This window comes from Pituophis catenifer, unplaced genomic scaffold, assembly GCF_029215685.1.
Source record: "Pituophis catenifer annectens isolate HBS135680 unplaced genomic scaffold, rPitCat1.0.hap2 SCAF_4, whole genome shotgun sequence".
NCBI classification, from domain to species: domain Eukaryota; kingdom Metazoa; phylum Chordata; class Lepidosauria; order Squamata; family Colubridae; genus Pituophis; species Pituophis catenifer.
Window position 1 is genome coordinate 79,938,906 of NW_027256884.1, and position 17,046 is coordinate 79,955,951.

Here is a 17,046-nt window from a genome sequence, read left to right on the forward strand (position 1 = left end):
ATAATTATTCTTATAATTTTATAAGAATTTACTTCTATAAAGCATTTCCAGTGCTTTGTGTCCTAGGTTACATATGCACTATATATGTGCTAAACAGCTGTCATTCTTGTGCTATGATTTATACCTTTCTTTCTCTTTCCCCTGAAATTGTTTTATTAGAAAATACAAATAATTAGAAAGTGGAAGCTATTACTATGGTGGTGATAAACTTTAATATTAAATCTTGTAACAGAAAAAATATATAAATGTTAAATATGATTTCTAAAATATAAATGAACAAATTTCCTTAAATTATACAGTGAATGCTAAATATGGCATTGATAAGATGTTGCAAAATGAATCAAATTATTTTGTAATATGAAAAAAGTTTATACTTAATACTTAACTTAATACTAAAGTCTCCATGGTATTATTATTATTTGTTATTTATGAGTACTAAAAAAAAGAGGAAAAGAGAAAAAAGAGTGGAGTGGAAAAGGTAAATATTTAATTCCTAACTTCCCCATTTTCTGTACTCAGACCAATTTGCACTGTTTATAAGCATTTAAATCCCTTTAAAAGCCATACTATAAATGTTTGTATACCAGCGAGATGTAATGTACGTATGGAAGTCATTCTTGCTTAAGTTCTTTATTTGTTTCATACTTTGGTCTAGTTCCTGCTGCTCTGTCCACATTTTCCACTCTAGTTCTTCTCCTTCTTTGCCTAATTACAATAACTGTTTTTTTCTACTGGACACTGGCCTTACATTTTTGTGAGTCTCGCAATTACTGATATTTGCATCCAGCTTTGCTAATTTGTCTTAAATACTGATTGCTAATGATCTTAGACAACTCAGTCAATGGCATTTGCCCCAGTGATGCCAATATAATGACACATGCTTAGTCTGTCATCACATAAATGCTGCAAGACTGCGCTTGTGTCCTGACACCTAATGCATCATCTAAGTATGTAAACTGTCATTTGAATGATGGCATCATCACATGTTTTGCCATTGGTTGATATAATTCTCCTGTGGATGCCAATGAACATAGCATTCCTGCCCCAAATCTCGGCCATGACTCTGCAGTTTTGTAGGACTGCATGTAAGAGAAGCTGCCAATGAATTGACTCCGTCATAACAAATGTAATTAATTAAGTCTTGGACTTTGAAGAAATGAAATTAGCCATTGGAAAAAATCCATCTTCATTACTTAAGTTCCTAATTCAGCTATCACCAGAAACTCATTCTATAGAGCATAATAGAAAATGATTTTGGCCGTTTTCTAATTGGTTTCTTGCTAAATATTGCTCACATAACTGTAGGAAGTTGCAAAATAAGAACTGATGGTAAAGGAGAAGAAGAAGGGCAAGTGGGAGAAAGTGAAAGAAACTAAAGGAGGAGATTGTTGGCTTATATGAGAAATTGTATGCATTTTTGTGATGATGTAATCGGGCATATTTTGTCTGTTGCTCTCCCTTTTGCTAAAAATCCTCAGCTTTTTCATGTTGCATTCAGAGCACACACAAATGTGTGTGGTTTCATTTTGACCCTCAGTTTCACCCAAAACCTGAAATGCACAAGGAAGAGTTTTAGTAATGATAAAGTTAGTCATGACCATTACTTTGATCTGACTTCTCCGAGCTGAAAAATAAGAGAAGGTGCTAATTGCATCTGAATATGCTTGTGTGTATAACCAGTTTCCCAAAAGTAAGATTGCTAGTTGACCGCAATCATTTTAATTAAAGAAAAACTGTTTTTTTTTGTTGGACCAATCCATTAAAATATTTACATAATGGCCAGCATGAATTGCTCAAATACAAAGAGTTGTATTAAATGTACCCCAAACACTAACCACGATGGCTTTTTTTTAAATTGCCCTCAAGTCTATTTCCAATGCTGCATCGGGAAAATGGAAATTTCTTTAGTTTGATATGTAGATTTGCATACATATTTTGAAACCTTGACAATATATCATGATTTGGGGTTATTAAAGGAAATATGTCTACTTTATATGCTAATAAATAAAACTATAGGGCATTGTCAGAAGCAGCAACATATAGTGTATTTTTTTCCTTCAATCTGCTATTCAGGTAATTCACCAGGGACAATATGGTTTTAAAAGGCAACTTATCTGATTAAAAGTATGCTTTGCTAGTCAAACAGGAATTAACCAATATAGTTACATTAATTAAACAGGAATTAAATAATCAATTTTGTTGTTTAGATTACTGATTAAAGGTAGAAAAAAGTATGTGCAGTTCTACTTACACAGGAGTCGTTTTATTTGTAAACATTAGTTTAACATTGATCTTTCTGGATAAATCACATAAAGCGTCTCTGTAATCCTGCATATTCTGAGTAACCCCACTCTTGTGATTCTTCATGCAATTGGATTAATCTTTTCTAAGAGGAGTTTGCAAACATTTGGCTTTCAACAACGGGTTGCTCTGGCTGTGAGAACATTCTCAGAGTATTCCAAAACAGTTTACTGATGCACTGGATTAAATCCTGGCAGATAGCACAAGCAGGGAGCTTGTTCCAAAACAACATCTCACATGCAAAAGGTCTTGGACACTGAAATCCTTTTGAATTGAAAAGAGAGCTTTAACTAGAAAAAGCTTGGATTTCCTCTGAATCTCTTTACCGTGATGTTGTTTCACTTTCCCAAGATCACAAGGTTGAATCTTGAATCTTGAGAAATGAACACAGGTTGCGCCTCCAAATCATGCAACTTTCCAAGTATAGTAAATTGTCCTGAAATCATTGCATGCTAATTCAGGTAACTTTTAGGTTTGCCTATGCCCAAATATACACTGAGTGTAGAATGATTGAAATGGTGGAAAAAGACACAGTAGCTATTTTCTGGAAAGGAGATGGGCATGGAAAAGAGTGACTGGAAAAGAAAGTGATGGGAAACACATTTTGATACATGTTTTACAGGGACAGACTTATTAGTCCTGAGCAGTTCCATGGCACCTTAACAATGAGCTGATTATTATTTGAAATAATTCTGCTTCCTTCCTTTATTTTCAGGATATCTCTCCAGCAATAGTTGATGCATTTTGTATTTCTCTCATAAAACTACCTTCTAGCTATCTTATAAAATGAAGTAGTCAATGGAAGCCTAGGTGGTAATACATTTGTTTATTTTTAAAGTGCCATAAGATTCTTGATCAGTTTTGACCTTTCTCATTGTTTGCACAAGTTATTTTCTCATTCATATTGAGAAACCAGTTTTAAATGTTCCTAGGAAAGGAAGAAAAAACTGGCCAGAGACTTGAATGGCAATATCAAAGCTTTAAAGTACAGTAGTTAGGATTGGACATAAGTGTATTTACTTCACCCTTGCAGAATTATTTTTGGGGGTTATATAAAATTGCTATATTCATTTATATTATTTTGGCTTCCTAATTACTAGTATATAATTCAAAGTAAGATTAAAATATACAAAAAACAGATGGAAAGTAATACATAAAACAACTTTTATCCAGAAGAACCCACTGTAGCATAAAAACATGACAAATAAACCAGTATTAAATATTGGATTATATATCTTCAACAATTATCTGGATCCATCAAATATTTTCTTTAAAAGATGCTTATAGTTGTGTTATGCTCCTTGATCGTATCTAGTTATCAAAATGATATTTTAAATAAAGATATTGTTAACTATGAAATTTTGGCAAGCAACAAGGGTATCTGATCCTACTAAAGTTCACACTTTGCTCATGTTTTCCAAATAAGCATTGTTAAGGTTAAGATTATGTCAGTTTAGCATGATAATAAACAGTGAAGTGTTTCAAATAACTAAGGAAGAAGGTAATTGTAACCCAAACCACCCTTACTTCTAAGTAATTTAAAATATACTTTTCCAAAATAACACATGGATGCCACTTTTCTGTAGGCAAAACCTGTTATTAATTCATTGAAAACTTTATACTCCCAATTGAAATCTGAAAAATGAAAATCTCCTTCACAAACTGAGAATTAAGCTGAGTAAAAAATATAGATAAGATTTTTTTCCAACTAAACCTCCAAAACAGGGCATTACATATCTGAATGTACCATAACAAAATGAACTTTATTTCATGTGCTGTGTTTAAATGAGGCTCATCTGTCTTAATATGTTGCTGTTTCTAATAACAGTCCAATAAAACTAAGTTTTATCATTTGAGATATATCTCTAAGTATTCTCAAATATAATTCAATATAATTAGCAGTCTCAGTCTGGCAAAAATAATCATATTTCATATTCTACTGAATGCATCTTTCTCATATATAATAGTAGTAAGACTACATGAGTTGGGAATATTTCCATTCTGTATTAGTTGAAATGCAGTTCTACAGTACTGGTTGTGACTGAGATTTATGATGATTTCTTTCTGGGTTTTCCCTGGTGCATTTGAAAGTAACAGTAAAAATAATCGCTCTCTTTTTTTTTAACCCCATGGTTCTCTAAAGCTCTACAATCCAGTTACCCACTGTATTTGCAGGAGCTTCATCTCATTATGTCTCCCTGATTCTTGGCTTCAACAGAAAACATGGGTTTTTACTCTCCTTCAGAAGACACTTAAAGTAAGACTAAATGAGGGAGCATGCTTTTTATTTTATTTGTCTTTTATGCATGAGTTAGTGGGAAGAGGAATATTTATTAATATTCCTTGCATTTTCTTTGTGAATCTTCTTCATACTGTTTTTTAGGGATTGGGAAATAGAAACAGCATTGTGGAATTGTTTATTGTATAAATATTATACTCATCTGAAGGATCGTTATTTTGGTCTCTGTGATATTTCCAGTACTGATTGACTTTATATAACGTGACATATAATTCAAAATTGAACATAATTATTCTGCCTCCTGTTTACAGAATTAGTTACACAGGTTGGGTTAGAGATGTGTATTAGTCACATACCAGCTGTGCCATAGTAGCTATTTTCAGTCAGTGGAATTACATTCCACTTTTTGAAGATGCCAACTTCAGAAAGATTCACCATTGGATTTGGATATATTTTAACTCTCAATGGAAACAACCAATATTAAGTAATACTTGAATATTTCTAATGTATTCTAACAAATATATATGCTTCTCAATGATAGATAGATTTACAGACAGATAGCTAGATATGCATACTCAGCAATTAATTTCTTATGTTTCTTGTATGTATATTTATTCATTTCTTTTATGGTCCCTTGTGCAGGCACATCTACATGAATTTAGGGAGTAAAATAAATTGCTAGTGCAGTCACTGCATTTTCCATTTCAATTTTCTGCTTGAGAAAGATAGCCTTATGCCAATGAAGTGGATAGTATGGTGATTGACTTTTAAATTGATACTTATCCATGCATCCCCATTGTGAATCAAGTCAGGAGAGCAGTGGAAATAAAAATGTGTAATCATCATTTGGCCTTTGTAACAGGAGTTTTCAGGATACTGATAACTCCACACAAACCGCCTTTGAGTCAAAATTTCATGGAAATTACTGGTAGGATTTCACAAATGTTTGAAATTAATATCGACATAGTCAGACTCCCACAAATTGAGGCTTTGGATTCTGACCTGGAACTTAGCCTTCAGCCATGGAATAGAATGCCTGTGACTTTGGCCCATGGGCAGAAATGACCCAAAGGGAAATAATGAATAAGAGGCCATTAAAATTGCCCTATCAGGAAAGGGAAAGGGAAAGGGAAAGGGAAAGGGAAAGGGAATCGAAGTGAAGCGAATCGAAGCAAAGCAAAGCAAAGCAAAGCAAAGCAAAGCAAAGCAAAGCAAAGCAAAGCAAAGCAAAGCAAAGCAAAGCAAAGCAAAGCAAAGCAAGTATTATGTTAAGGTTCTTGCCACTGCTCTTGACAATGTAAGGCTCTAATGAGCAATTGCAGTGTGTGTGTGTGGGCAGGGGAATATGGCAGCAACTAGTGATTCACATAGAGCCAGGTCTTTGTCTCAACCAGCCCAGTTACTCTCCTTACATCCCATTTATCTTTTAGGCAGTCTTACCTCAAGCAAAAACACCAGCGATTTCATGGTAATTACTTTGATAGCTGCCCAAGGCATTTTCTCCCCTATGGCACAATGTAGTTTGGAGATTGTAGTCCAATTGTAGATGGAGATTGTAGTCCAATACTTCTGCAGATCTCAGGTTGAAGAATGTCAAGAGGAATTCATTATAGTTGAATAAGAACAGCTTAGGATACAGATTCCTTTATACCTTGTTCATCACAAGCTGAAAGATGAATTGCAGAAGGATTATTACACAAATATGGTAGTTAAAAAGATGACTATTTTGTTCACTACAAGCTTAAACCAAGATCTGGCATGATTTGAATGGCAGACTATAAAGTGGCTACTTGTATTCCTAAGGACCACATGCCCCACTTGGCTAGATGTTGCAAAGCAACCCAAGAAAAAATGCAGAAGAAAATTTAAAAATTAAAAGATTTGCTGCTACTGGACAGTATTATTACAATAATGTTTTCTATGCTGCCAAATGTATTGTCTCTAAGCTTAATTATTAAAATAATCTGGAATATAATAAAATCCATAAGCTTCCCCAATGGAAACAATGAGAATTTCCCAAAAGCCACTAGATAACAATAAAATGTGAAAATAATTATTAATATGACCCAATTGAAATAATATAATAAGCTATAAATAAAAGCAAAATGGATACTAAAAGAGACTGAAAGGGGACATAGAGAGGGCATGTAAAGACATTCTTAGTGCAAATTTATAAACTTATCAATTAGCTCCTCAAATCAAGGCACAGAATGCTGACTGGAGTTTTGCTTACTATCGTGTGAAAGTAAGCAATTATTACTTAGTATTATTTGCATACAAGACATTATGATTTGCTCATAAAACTATGCTTTAAAATATTGACAATGTTGTTTATTCTCTTTTCCGAACTTATGCTTCCCTAGCTAATCTACATTTCTTGCTATTCAGTTTCTGGAATATTCACTGAATATTGAACTTTATTTCCCATAATATCAAAAGCCATCAGACCATGTACTATGATTAGTTTTTATATTGTTTTTTTCAGACAGTTGTAATGATGTGGTTCACATGGCATACTAAGTCACAAATGTTTTTAGAAATCATAACAGCTGAAGTCACAATCAAATTAACCTACAACTAAACAGGGGAGGATTTAATGAACACAGAGCTAATGTACAGTATAGAGTACATACCTCACAGTAATTACAGTTCCTTTGGTGGGCAGTGTCTCCGCATCATAAATGTTTCATTCAAAATTTCTCAGGACAATGTTGCATTTTTTTTTAAAAAAAATAATCTTTATTTACATTTTCCATTAAAAAGAAAAAACAACACATCATATAAATAACACACAAGACAATACAACACATAACAAAGAAAAAAAAAGAAAGAAAACAGGCATACTTCTATGTAGTACCTTAATAACCTAATATTCGGTACTATGTTTCCATATTATGTTCCGGAGAAGATAGAACAACTTATATACCTTTATACATCAATTAGGTCTATCCGACCTCACTTTACTTGTACAATATAAGTTTCTCAATATATACAATTCCTCATCTAGTGTGGGTTATAATTTCCTTTTCTCTAACCATTTATAAAAATTTTCCCAAGATAGACATATTTGTGTTTGGTCTCTGTCTTTTAGTTTTTTGGTCAATTTATCTGCTTCCGCACATTCTAAGATCTTCTTTATAATTGTCTCCTCTGTTGGGATATTTTGATTTTTCCAAAATTGAGCGTACGCCAATCTCGCCGCTGTGGTGATGTATAATGCAAGATATCATGAGTCTCTTTTGATATTTTCCAGTTTGGAACCGAGCAGGCATGTCTCTGGTCACCAGACAATGTTGCATTTTGATAACACAAATTTGCAATTGTCATTAAGGTCTCACCATGCCTTTGTGATCGCTGAAGGTCTGTAACTGGACTGGGTCTTCAGTAATAATCTCCCTGCTTATGCATAACATTATCCCAGGTACTCATAATGTAGCTGTCAGGATTAAAATGTAGAAATAAAATGGCTTATTGAAAGCCATTGTGCCTTTAAGAAATGGAATAAGATATTAGCATTTCTTAAAACCATATTTTTATAAATGTAACTAGAACTGACTGGAATCTTTTCACTCAGCTGTTCTTGATAAATGATTTTTTAAATATGTAACTACAGCTTCCTTATGGAGCCATGCTCCAAGCTTCAATGTTTCACTGAGATCAATGATTTCTCCAGGGTTTTTTTTCCCTATTTCTGCTCTATTCCACAACCCCTACATATTTTTCCCTCCCTTTTGGGGGAGAGATATTTGTAAGAAATATCTACTCTAATGGCAAACTTGGAGTAATTTTTTTTATTCTGTTTTAGAAAATCTAGAATGGTGTTTCATAGTATTTCCACACACCACGTTTGTGTTTTATCCTGCTCCAAACAAAGCCTGGTGCTGGCATAAAGAGATAAGCATAGGTCATATCTCAGGACTTCTATCTTCCAGCTTTGTAGATGAGACTCACTTTCTTCTGAGGCTTCACAACCTTCACCGTCAGATGAGAGACTAGCTGATAGCAGTGAAAGTTTCACAGATTATACTATAGAGCTATGGATGCACCATAAAGGCAGTTGGCAAGAATAATTTGAGCTCAGTATTTGTGAGGAAGTCTGATTCTGAAACTGATATTTTTAAAATGGCAAATCAAATTCTTGAGTGTGTAATTTTTAAGGTATTTCCCTAAAAATAATAAACATCATGGCATTCATTTAAATATTTGATATTTTAGATGGATAATTGCTTTTTATTGTTTTCTATATTTAAGCAGTACAAAAAAGTGATAAAGGACAGGAGAGAGAAAGATTGAGTTGTACACAGGTGAATTAGTATACACTAAGTCAGTGATGGCAAACCTATGGCATGCGTGCCAGAGGTGGCATGCAGCGCCCTCTCTGTGGGCACCCGAGCCATTGCCCCAGTTCAGCTCCGTCGCACATGTGAGCATGCTCCTGCCGGCCAGCTAGACTTCGGGGTCTCTGCCATGTAAGCATGTGGGGGGGGGCGTAATTGTGTGGGGGGGTCGCTCATGCATGTGCATGGAGGCGTGTGGGGGTGCATGTCCATGTGTAGGGGGTGCATGCAGGAGGTGTTGCACATGTGTGGGGGGTGCATGCATGGAACCCGTGTGTGCATTGCATTTGGGGGATTCAGGTGCACACGCCTGCATTCATGCGCATGCAAGCGTGCTTTGGGCACTCGGTCTGGAAAAGGTTAGCCATCACTGCACATAAGTGATCAATGACTGGATAAGAAACTATTATAGTATTTCAACATGTATTTACTTTGACACCCTAATTTTTAAAAATGTTCTTATAGTAATAGCACTTAGACTTATATACCGCTTTACAGCCTTCTCTAAGTGGTTTACAGAGTCAGCATATTGCTCCCAACAATCTGGGTCCTCATTTTCCTGACCTTAGAAGGATGGAAGGCTGAGGCAACCTTGAGCCTGGAGCCTGCCAAATTTCAGGCAGCCAACAGGCAGCAGAAGTAGCCTGCAGCACTGCACTCTAACCATTGTGCCACCAAGGCTTATGTTGGAATAGTAGTGATATATACATATGTATATATGTGTGTATGTACAAATATAGAGATAGACATGTATATTATTGCTGTTTCATCAATACAATTTCTACCTATCAAATCTGTTGAGTATTCAGTGACAGTTTAAATGAGCCAATCAGGAATTAATCCTAAAAACGGGAAATTTAGAGAAACGTCAGTAGCTGAAGCCGCGGACAGCTCCGGTTTAAAAAGGGCTGCCGCGGCTGGAATTGCCATTGCTGTTACGGAGCTTAAATAAAGCATTGATATTATACTTTGTGCCAAGTCCTTTCTTCAACCGCCTGCTATTTAACAAAATCAAATTGGAACATGTGATACTTCTTTCAATTTCCGGCCCCTCAGGTAATTCTTGTTAACAGGTGGATTAAACACATAATAAAAATTAAGCAAACAAATAAAATCATTCTGAGTACAAAATAACTTACAAGTGTTTCCTTCTGATCAAACTCATTATTGATGGCTAGACTGACATACTGAATGGTATCACTGCTTGTTGTAATAATGGTTTTGAATGCTGTGAACAGTTTGAGTGAAAAGCAAAATTGCCTGTTTGTAAGTATTTATCAAAACATTTAGAATCCAGGAAATTCTTTAGGTTAACTAGTCTACTAACTGTCAGTTCAGATCTTGAATTCAGAACTGTTCTATATCATTTTTTAAAAAATGCCTATATTACAGTATAACATGTTTTCTTTTATACACATTTGAGATATGCAGAAATTTCATTCACTTTTCACTAATCACCCTCAGCGATTAGCCCAAACTTGTAATTATTTGACAAAGGAATTCTTTAATGATATAAAAATTTCATTCTATGGGATGGGGGAATCCCATTGGCATAGGGAATCTTCTCCCACTGAGATTTCTCCATTTTGGGAGAGATACAGAGATGTCCCTAGTTATTATTTTTTTTTTTTTTGAAGAATAAGAATATAACTTTATTATGGTCATAGACCAGCAATAGACATCACTGTTTACAATACATAAAAAAATACTACTGACTTTAATAGTGGACAATAACATCCCTGTTAAGATAATACATGTTCTTTTTATATATATATATATATATATATAATTTTTATTAATATATTCTTTACACTAATACACAAATAAAATATACAATCCTGCCACCATGGTATAATATGATTACATTATCCATAAGTATAAAATCATTCCTTTATACATACATATTTGCCATCATATATATACATCATCATATATCTATTCTATCCCACCTTTTCTGGACCCAATCGTACCATACTTTCCAACTGTTATAAAATTCTGAATCTTTTTTACCATTGATCAATCTAGTTAGTCTATCTGATTCCGCACACTCATTAATTTTATATATTATTTTCAAATCTATCGGTAAGTATTGATTTTTCCACTCCTGCGCATACGCTAATCTTGCTGCAGTGATAATGTGAATCAACAAGAACCATATATCTGATTTAACATTCAAAGGTTTTGCCCCCAATAGGAAAATCTCAGGTCTTAATTCCAAATTAATCTGTGTAATTTCCAAAATCCATTGCCGTATTTTTTTCCAATATTTAACCGCCTGCGGGCAGGTCCACCATTGGTGAAAATAGGTTCCATTGCTGTAACCACACTTCCAACAGCAGGCAGATGTCCCGGGAAACATTTTAGCTAATCTCGCCGGGGGTAGATGCCACCGGTAGATCATTTTATATATGTTTTCTTTATATGAGGAGGCCATGGTTAATTTCATATTTTTCAACCAAATCTGTTCCCATTGCTGGAAGTCAAGGGGATATCCAAAATTTCGCCCCCATGCTATCATACAATCCTTCACTACATCCTGTCCTATCTGCAGAGACAATAAATATGCATAACATTTAGATAATATCCCTTTCCCTCCTTCTAATAAGATCTTATCCAATTCTTGTCTTTTACGGTAGATTCCTTCACTATGTAAATCTTTTTTATACCTGGAGTGCACTTGCGAATAAGACCACCAGTCTATCTTATATCCTTGAAGAGTTAATAATTCTCGTGACTTCGGATTACCCTGAACATCCAAGAAACCTTCATACATCAAGGTTTTCTCCCCTTTATACAATGTTGGGTAAACCTGAGCTTCCTGCGCCGAAATCCAACATGGAACTTTTGTATATACTCTTCTTCTAACCTTTTCCCAAGTGTACCCAAGCGTCCTACGTAAATAGTGATCATCAAAGTGTCTAGGACGTTATTTTTTTTTAAAGTACCCTAACAGTAAATGGTAGTGACATATGATCCTATTTTACCATCCCCAATAACTATCACGGTTTCCTGGAGTCAAGTCTTTCCCTTCTCAAGGGGCTCGGAAATTCAACCTGAAGATGCTCAAATCTCCCCCGAGTTTTGGCCTCCGAAATCGTCCCGTATTATGTTCCTTTGGGCAAATCTCAGCCCAAGTCCCAGCAACATAATCCCTAAGTGGACGCTGTGCTGCTTTATCAGAGGCTTGATGATAAATGGCTCGGAGTGGGACGTTAAATGTAATGTATGTGTATGAGTATGTATGTGCGCGGCGTGTGATGCTCCCAGGCGGGCTGACGTCACCAGAGGGGCTTCATTCATTCTTCTCTAGCTGACCAGCTGCGAGTTGACCGGGTTCCTTTAATCCGGAGAAGAGAGCCAGCTCGGAGACAGCAGCGATCCAATCAGTTCTAGGTCCACGAGGCAGAAAGTAGCTGAGAAAAGGGGTGCGGGGGTTGGGAGAAGGCATGGGACGGGCTCCCAGCAGCAGCTGCTCGGATTTGCCGTGAGAAGTCGTCTCTCCTGCCTCTTCGCTTCCCCGTTCGGTCGTTGGGCGGCAGATCGAAAGCGGGAGCCAAGCCGGGTCATTCCTTCCGAGAGGCAACTTTCCCATTGAATGACTCGCTGCCCTAGAGTCGAGGAGACCCCCTGCAGACCCTCTCGCTTGGCTGGGACGCCAGCTGGAGTGATGGGCTGAAGGAAGGAGGGATACACGAGAGAGAGAGAGAGAGAGAGAGAGAGAGAGAGAGAGAGAGAGAGAGAGAGAGTGTTAAAGGAAAATATGAGGGGCTGCCAACCAGTCTGAGCCCGAGCAGCGAATGCCGAAGCAGGAGGGAGAAATGTGGCCGAGAGGTTGAAGCATGCACCCAGCCAGAGCGTGAAGAAAGCGGAGAGAGTCCTTTGCGAGGAGCCCATGGACTCTGCCATGGAAGCCGGCAGGAGGTTCTTGTTTCTCCTCCTTTATCTTCGCCTGGGCGTCCTTCAGACTTCCCAGCAAGTGCTCAGGATCGGTGAGTGCCGGGAAATAAGGGGCAGGGAGGGTTCGTGAATGTGTTAAGGGATCTTTCCGGTGGTTTTGGTTAGGCTCCTATGGTATGGAAACAACCCCCCAGCCCACCCCCGCAAGACAAGCACCAGGAGATCAAGCTTCTGCTATCTGCTGGTTGCCCACAGGGTAGAAGGAATCGGTCCATTCCAGTTTGGCCCCAGGTACTTTGCTCCAAAGAAATGCTAGAGTACTGGTCAAGAATACCTGGACCTTTCTCTTTTTCTCTGGATTTAGACCAACCTCTCAGACACTCCTTGCTTGTTACAATTGCTGGCACTGGATTGCAGTGTGACTATCTGGGCAGGCTGCTAGTCCAAGGATGAAGCAGCTGGTTCAGACCAGCAGAGAGTGCACACTTGACCTTTTGCTCAGGGATGGCTGCCTAGGTCCCTCTTACCCAGGAGTTTTGTTTCAGTGGCTGATTTCCTCCAGAGTGGTTTTGTTTCTCCTTATTATTCACTTACTCAGAAGCTTTTTCTCACAGACAGTTGGTGGACAGACTTAGCAAAGGAAGTTTGTTTCTCTCTGTGTTGTGTATGTATACATGTCTCTGTGGGTGCACATGTGCAAGCATTTTTTCCTCTTTAAAAGAATTTTTGGAATTCTCCTCACCAAACCTTTAAAAAGTACCTTTAAAGTCACCAACCATCTTTAGATACATTTTGTGTGAGATCCTTTGCTTGTGTTTTCCAAGGAAAGAGAGAGAGTTCCTTCTCTTTAAATTTATTTTCCCAACTTGGAGCCCTTCAGAGGTATGAGATTACAATTCTCATTATTCCTACCAGCATCACCAGGGGCAGAGTAATTCAAACATCTGAAAGGCACCAGACTGGGAAAGCTGTTCTGTGCTAATTCAAAATAAACAAATATTGAGTGCCATCTGCTTAACCGTTCTTCATTTCGAAGTCACCAAAAACCAGCTATTTCCCTTTGGCCATGTCAATATTTATATTTGCTTTTTGAAGATGCCAACTTCAGGAAACAATCTAGAAACTGGAACTGTGAATACACAATGTAATAACTAAAATATTAAAATAACTTTCTGACTGGTATAAGATATTGGCATGGTCACTTAAAAATTAGGAACCAGAAATGGCTACATAGCCTATTCTTCTTTGAGACTGAAAGAGTTAGAGTTGAAATATAAAGAGATTGTCTTTATATTTTTATATATGCCATACTGTTAGATTGATAGGCAATTATGGACTATCTTGATTATATCCTCCTTAGCAAGAATATGCCACTCTATGGTTGAGAAAAAGAGCAAACTTTGTTCCATGGAAACCCAACAAAGTTCATAGGGAGGGTTTCTTTCTACAGTGGGCTTTTTGGGTCAACAGGACAGTGAATATCAGTTATCAAAAATGTAGGTAGAAAATTAAGCAGGCACTAAGCAATTACACAAAGGGAAGCCAACTTTCTGAATTCTGTTTTTTTTTTTTTTGCACTTAGTGACTTATAAATAGTAGACTAATGTTCTGAAAACCTGACCTAAATTACTATATATTTTAAATGGCTGTAAAGCTATGCTGAAAAAGTTGTTCTCAGGGTATTGTGATAAATTCAATGAAAAGAAGGAAATTCTTGATGTACTTAAGGAGAAATGAAAGTATTGGATAATAAATTGACAAATAAGATTACCAATAAAAAAAAAAAGATTTGTACCTCAGGGTTGAAATAAGGTGTCTTTGGTGCTCTCTGAGCTTAGTAGTTTTCTTGCAGACATTTCATTACCAGACTGGGCAACCTCAACAGTATGAGTAATGAAACATCTACAAGAAAACAGCCAAGCTCAGAGAGTATCAAGGACCCCACATAAATACCATGTTTCCCCAAAAATAAGACCCTGAAATAAGCGTTGGCCTTATTGCCATGTGCTCAAAAGGCCAATTGGGCTTATTATCAGGGGATGTCTTATTTTGGGGGAAATAGGCTAAGTTTATTGTTGTAATCATGTATCATAACAAAGTGATGTAACATAAACACAAAAAAGGAAAATCACAATAAAATAAAATAGAGTAAGAAAATAAGTGCGAGATACAAAGAAACAGCCAGGTTAGGGTAGTGTTTTAGGGATCAGGTTGGAAACTGGGAAACCATGAGGGGAAACTGTGGGCCAGTCACTCTCTCTTAGATCTAGGGAGGAGGCAATGGCGAAACCACTTCTGAAATCTTGCCCCCCCAAAATAGTAAGAACTTGCCCTGGTAGTCACCAGGAGTCAACACTAATCTGAAGAATGTAAGTGTGCTTGGGTGCATGGGTGCATGGGTGCATATGTGCACATACACAAACAGAGAAGTTAAACAAGATATAATAAGGCCAGAACTTTAAAAAATTCTTTCTGCGTTTAAATAATAACAAAATATAATTAGCAACCTGACTACGGTTGAAAAATTTGAATATTATATATTTAAATCTTGGGATATGATCTCTTTTTTGCCCTATAAACTATAAAATGATTTATCTTCCTTTCTAAACAGTTATTATTATTATTATTATTATTATTATTATTATTATTATTATTATTATTATTATTATTATTTATTGAATTTATATACTGCCCTACTCCCGAAGGACTCAGGGCAGTGAATAGCCAAATAAAATACATATAATACAAATGTTAAAAAACCATTAAAATACAATTAAATAATTGGCCCGAAAAACGAAATTTAAAACACCCCAATTCATAAGACAAATTTAAAATTTAAAAAGTTTAAAAAGTTTAAAAGAGAGGTTAGGCCAGGCCGGCCTGCTGGAAAAGAAATGTTTTGATGGCACAGCGGAAAGCGCGCAGGTCCGGGATCTTCCGTATCTCCGGGGGGAGCTCGTTCCAGATGGCGGGTGCCCCCACAGAGAAGGCTCTTCCCCTGGGGGCCGCCAGTCGACATTGTTTGGCCGATAGCACCCTGAGGAACCCCTCTCTATGGGAGCGTACTGATCAGTGAGAGGCCACTGGTGGCAGAAGGCGGTCTCGTAGATACCCCGGTCCTAAGCCATGGAGCGCTCTAAAGGTGGTAACCAAAACCTTGAAGCGCACCCGGAAAACCACTGGGAGCCAGTGCAGCTCGCGCAGGAGGGGGGGTCACATGGGAGCGCCCTGTCGCTCTCATAACCACCCGCGCGGATGCATTCTGGACCAGCTGGAGCCTCAAGGGGAGCCCCATGTAGAGAACATTGCAGTAGTCCAGGTGGGAAGTGACGAGGGCATGAGTGACCGTATTTAACAAGTCCCGATCCAGAAAGGGACGCAACTGGCGAATCAGGCGAACCTGATAAAACGCCCTCCCAGCCACAGCCGTCAAGTGCTCTTCTAAAGACAGCTGTGAGTCCAGGAGGACCCCCAAGTTGCGAGCCCTCCCCGTGGGGGCCAATGACTTGCCCCCAATAGTCGGTGATGGCACCAACTGACTATATTGGGATGTCGGAAACCACAGCCACTCGGTCTTGGATGGGTTAAGCCTGAGTCTGTTCCTCCCCATCCAGATCCGTACAGCCTCCAGGCACCGGGACATCACTTGAAGGGCATCATTGGGGTGGTCCGAGGTGGAGATGCCAAAACTACATGCATAAATATATATTATTTTCATATATTTTAATCTTGATTGTAGTGGATAATATGAAAGTCATACAGTTCAATTTAAATTATAAGAATGGCTTCAAAATTAACACTGAATTGCTTTTACAACTAACCTTGATCATGAGAATACTTGTGCAGTTACTTTCACGATATTGCCAGTAAGCCAATGAACTTCTTTGTATTATTAAACTAAAGCTTGATGTGCAATAATAATTTATCAGCTTTATATGACCTGCTTTAGAAATTACTCCAGGAAGAATTAAGGTTACAGCACCTAAAGTCCTTATATTTAATTATTGCACAAAAATTGCTATGAAGACTTTTTCTGATTATCTAACATGAAAATGACAGGTCAGAAGCTCAGCAATCTACTTCTTCCTAAATTGCAGAGCTTCGTTGGAGATCAGCTATAGCTATTCTTAGAGAGCAGCAGGTTCTTGTTATCCTTGAAATCCATGTTCTTTATCTCTGGGGAAAAACACATCGGCACTTATCTTTTTTTATTTTTACGGGCTATAAAAAGCTTGCCTAGTCTTAGCAGTTAAATGGCTGGATTTGAACAAA

General features: G+C 37.2%; 1 protein-coding gene across 1 annotated transcript in view; it reads left to right on the forward strand.

Moving 5' to 3' along the window:
* The first annotated feature begins 12,769 nt into the window (after positions 1-12,769).
* The window catches only part of GRIK1 (glutamate ionotropic receptor kainate type subunit 1), a 162,433-nt gene continuing 158,156 nt past the window's right edge, over positions 12,770-17,046 (forward strand). Inside the window, exon 1 of the mRNA XM_070943569.1 lies at positions 12,770-12,866. Coding sequence (XP_070799670.1) covers positions 12,770-12,866 — 97 coding nt within the window. The remainder of the gene's footprint in view (positions 12,867-17,046) is intronic.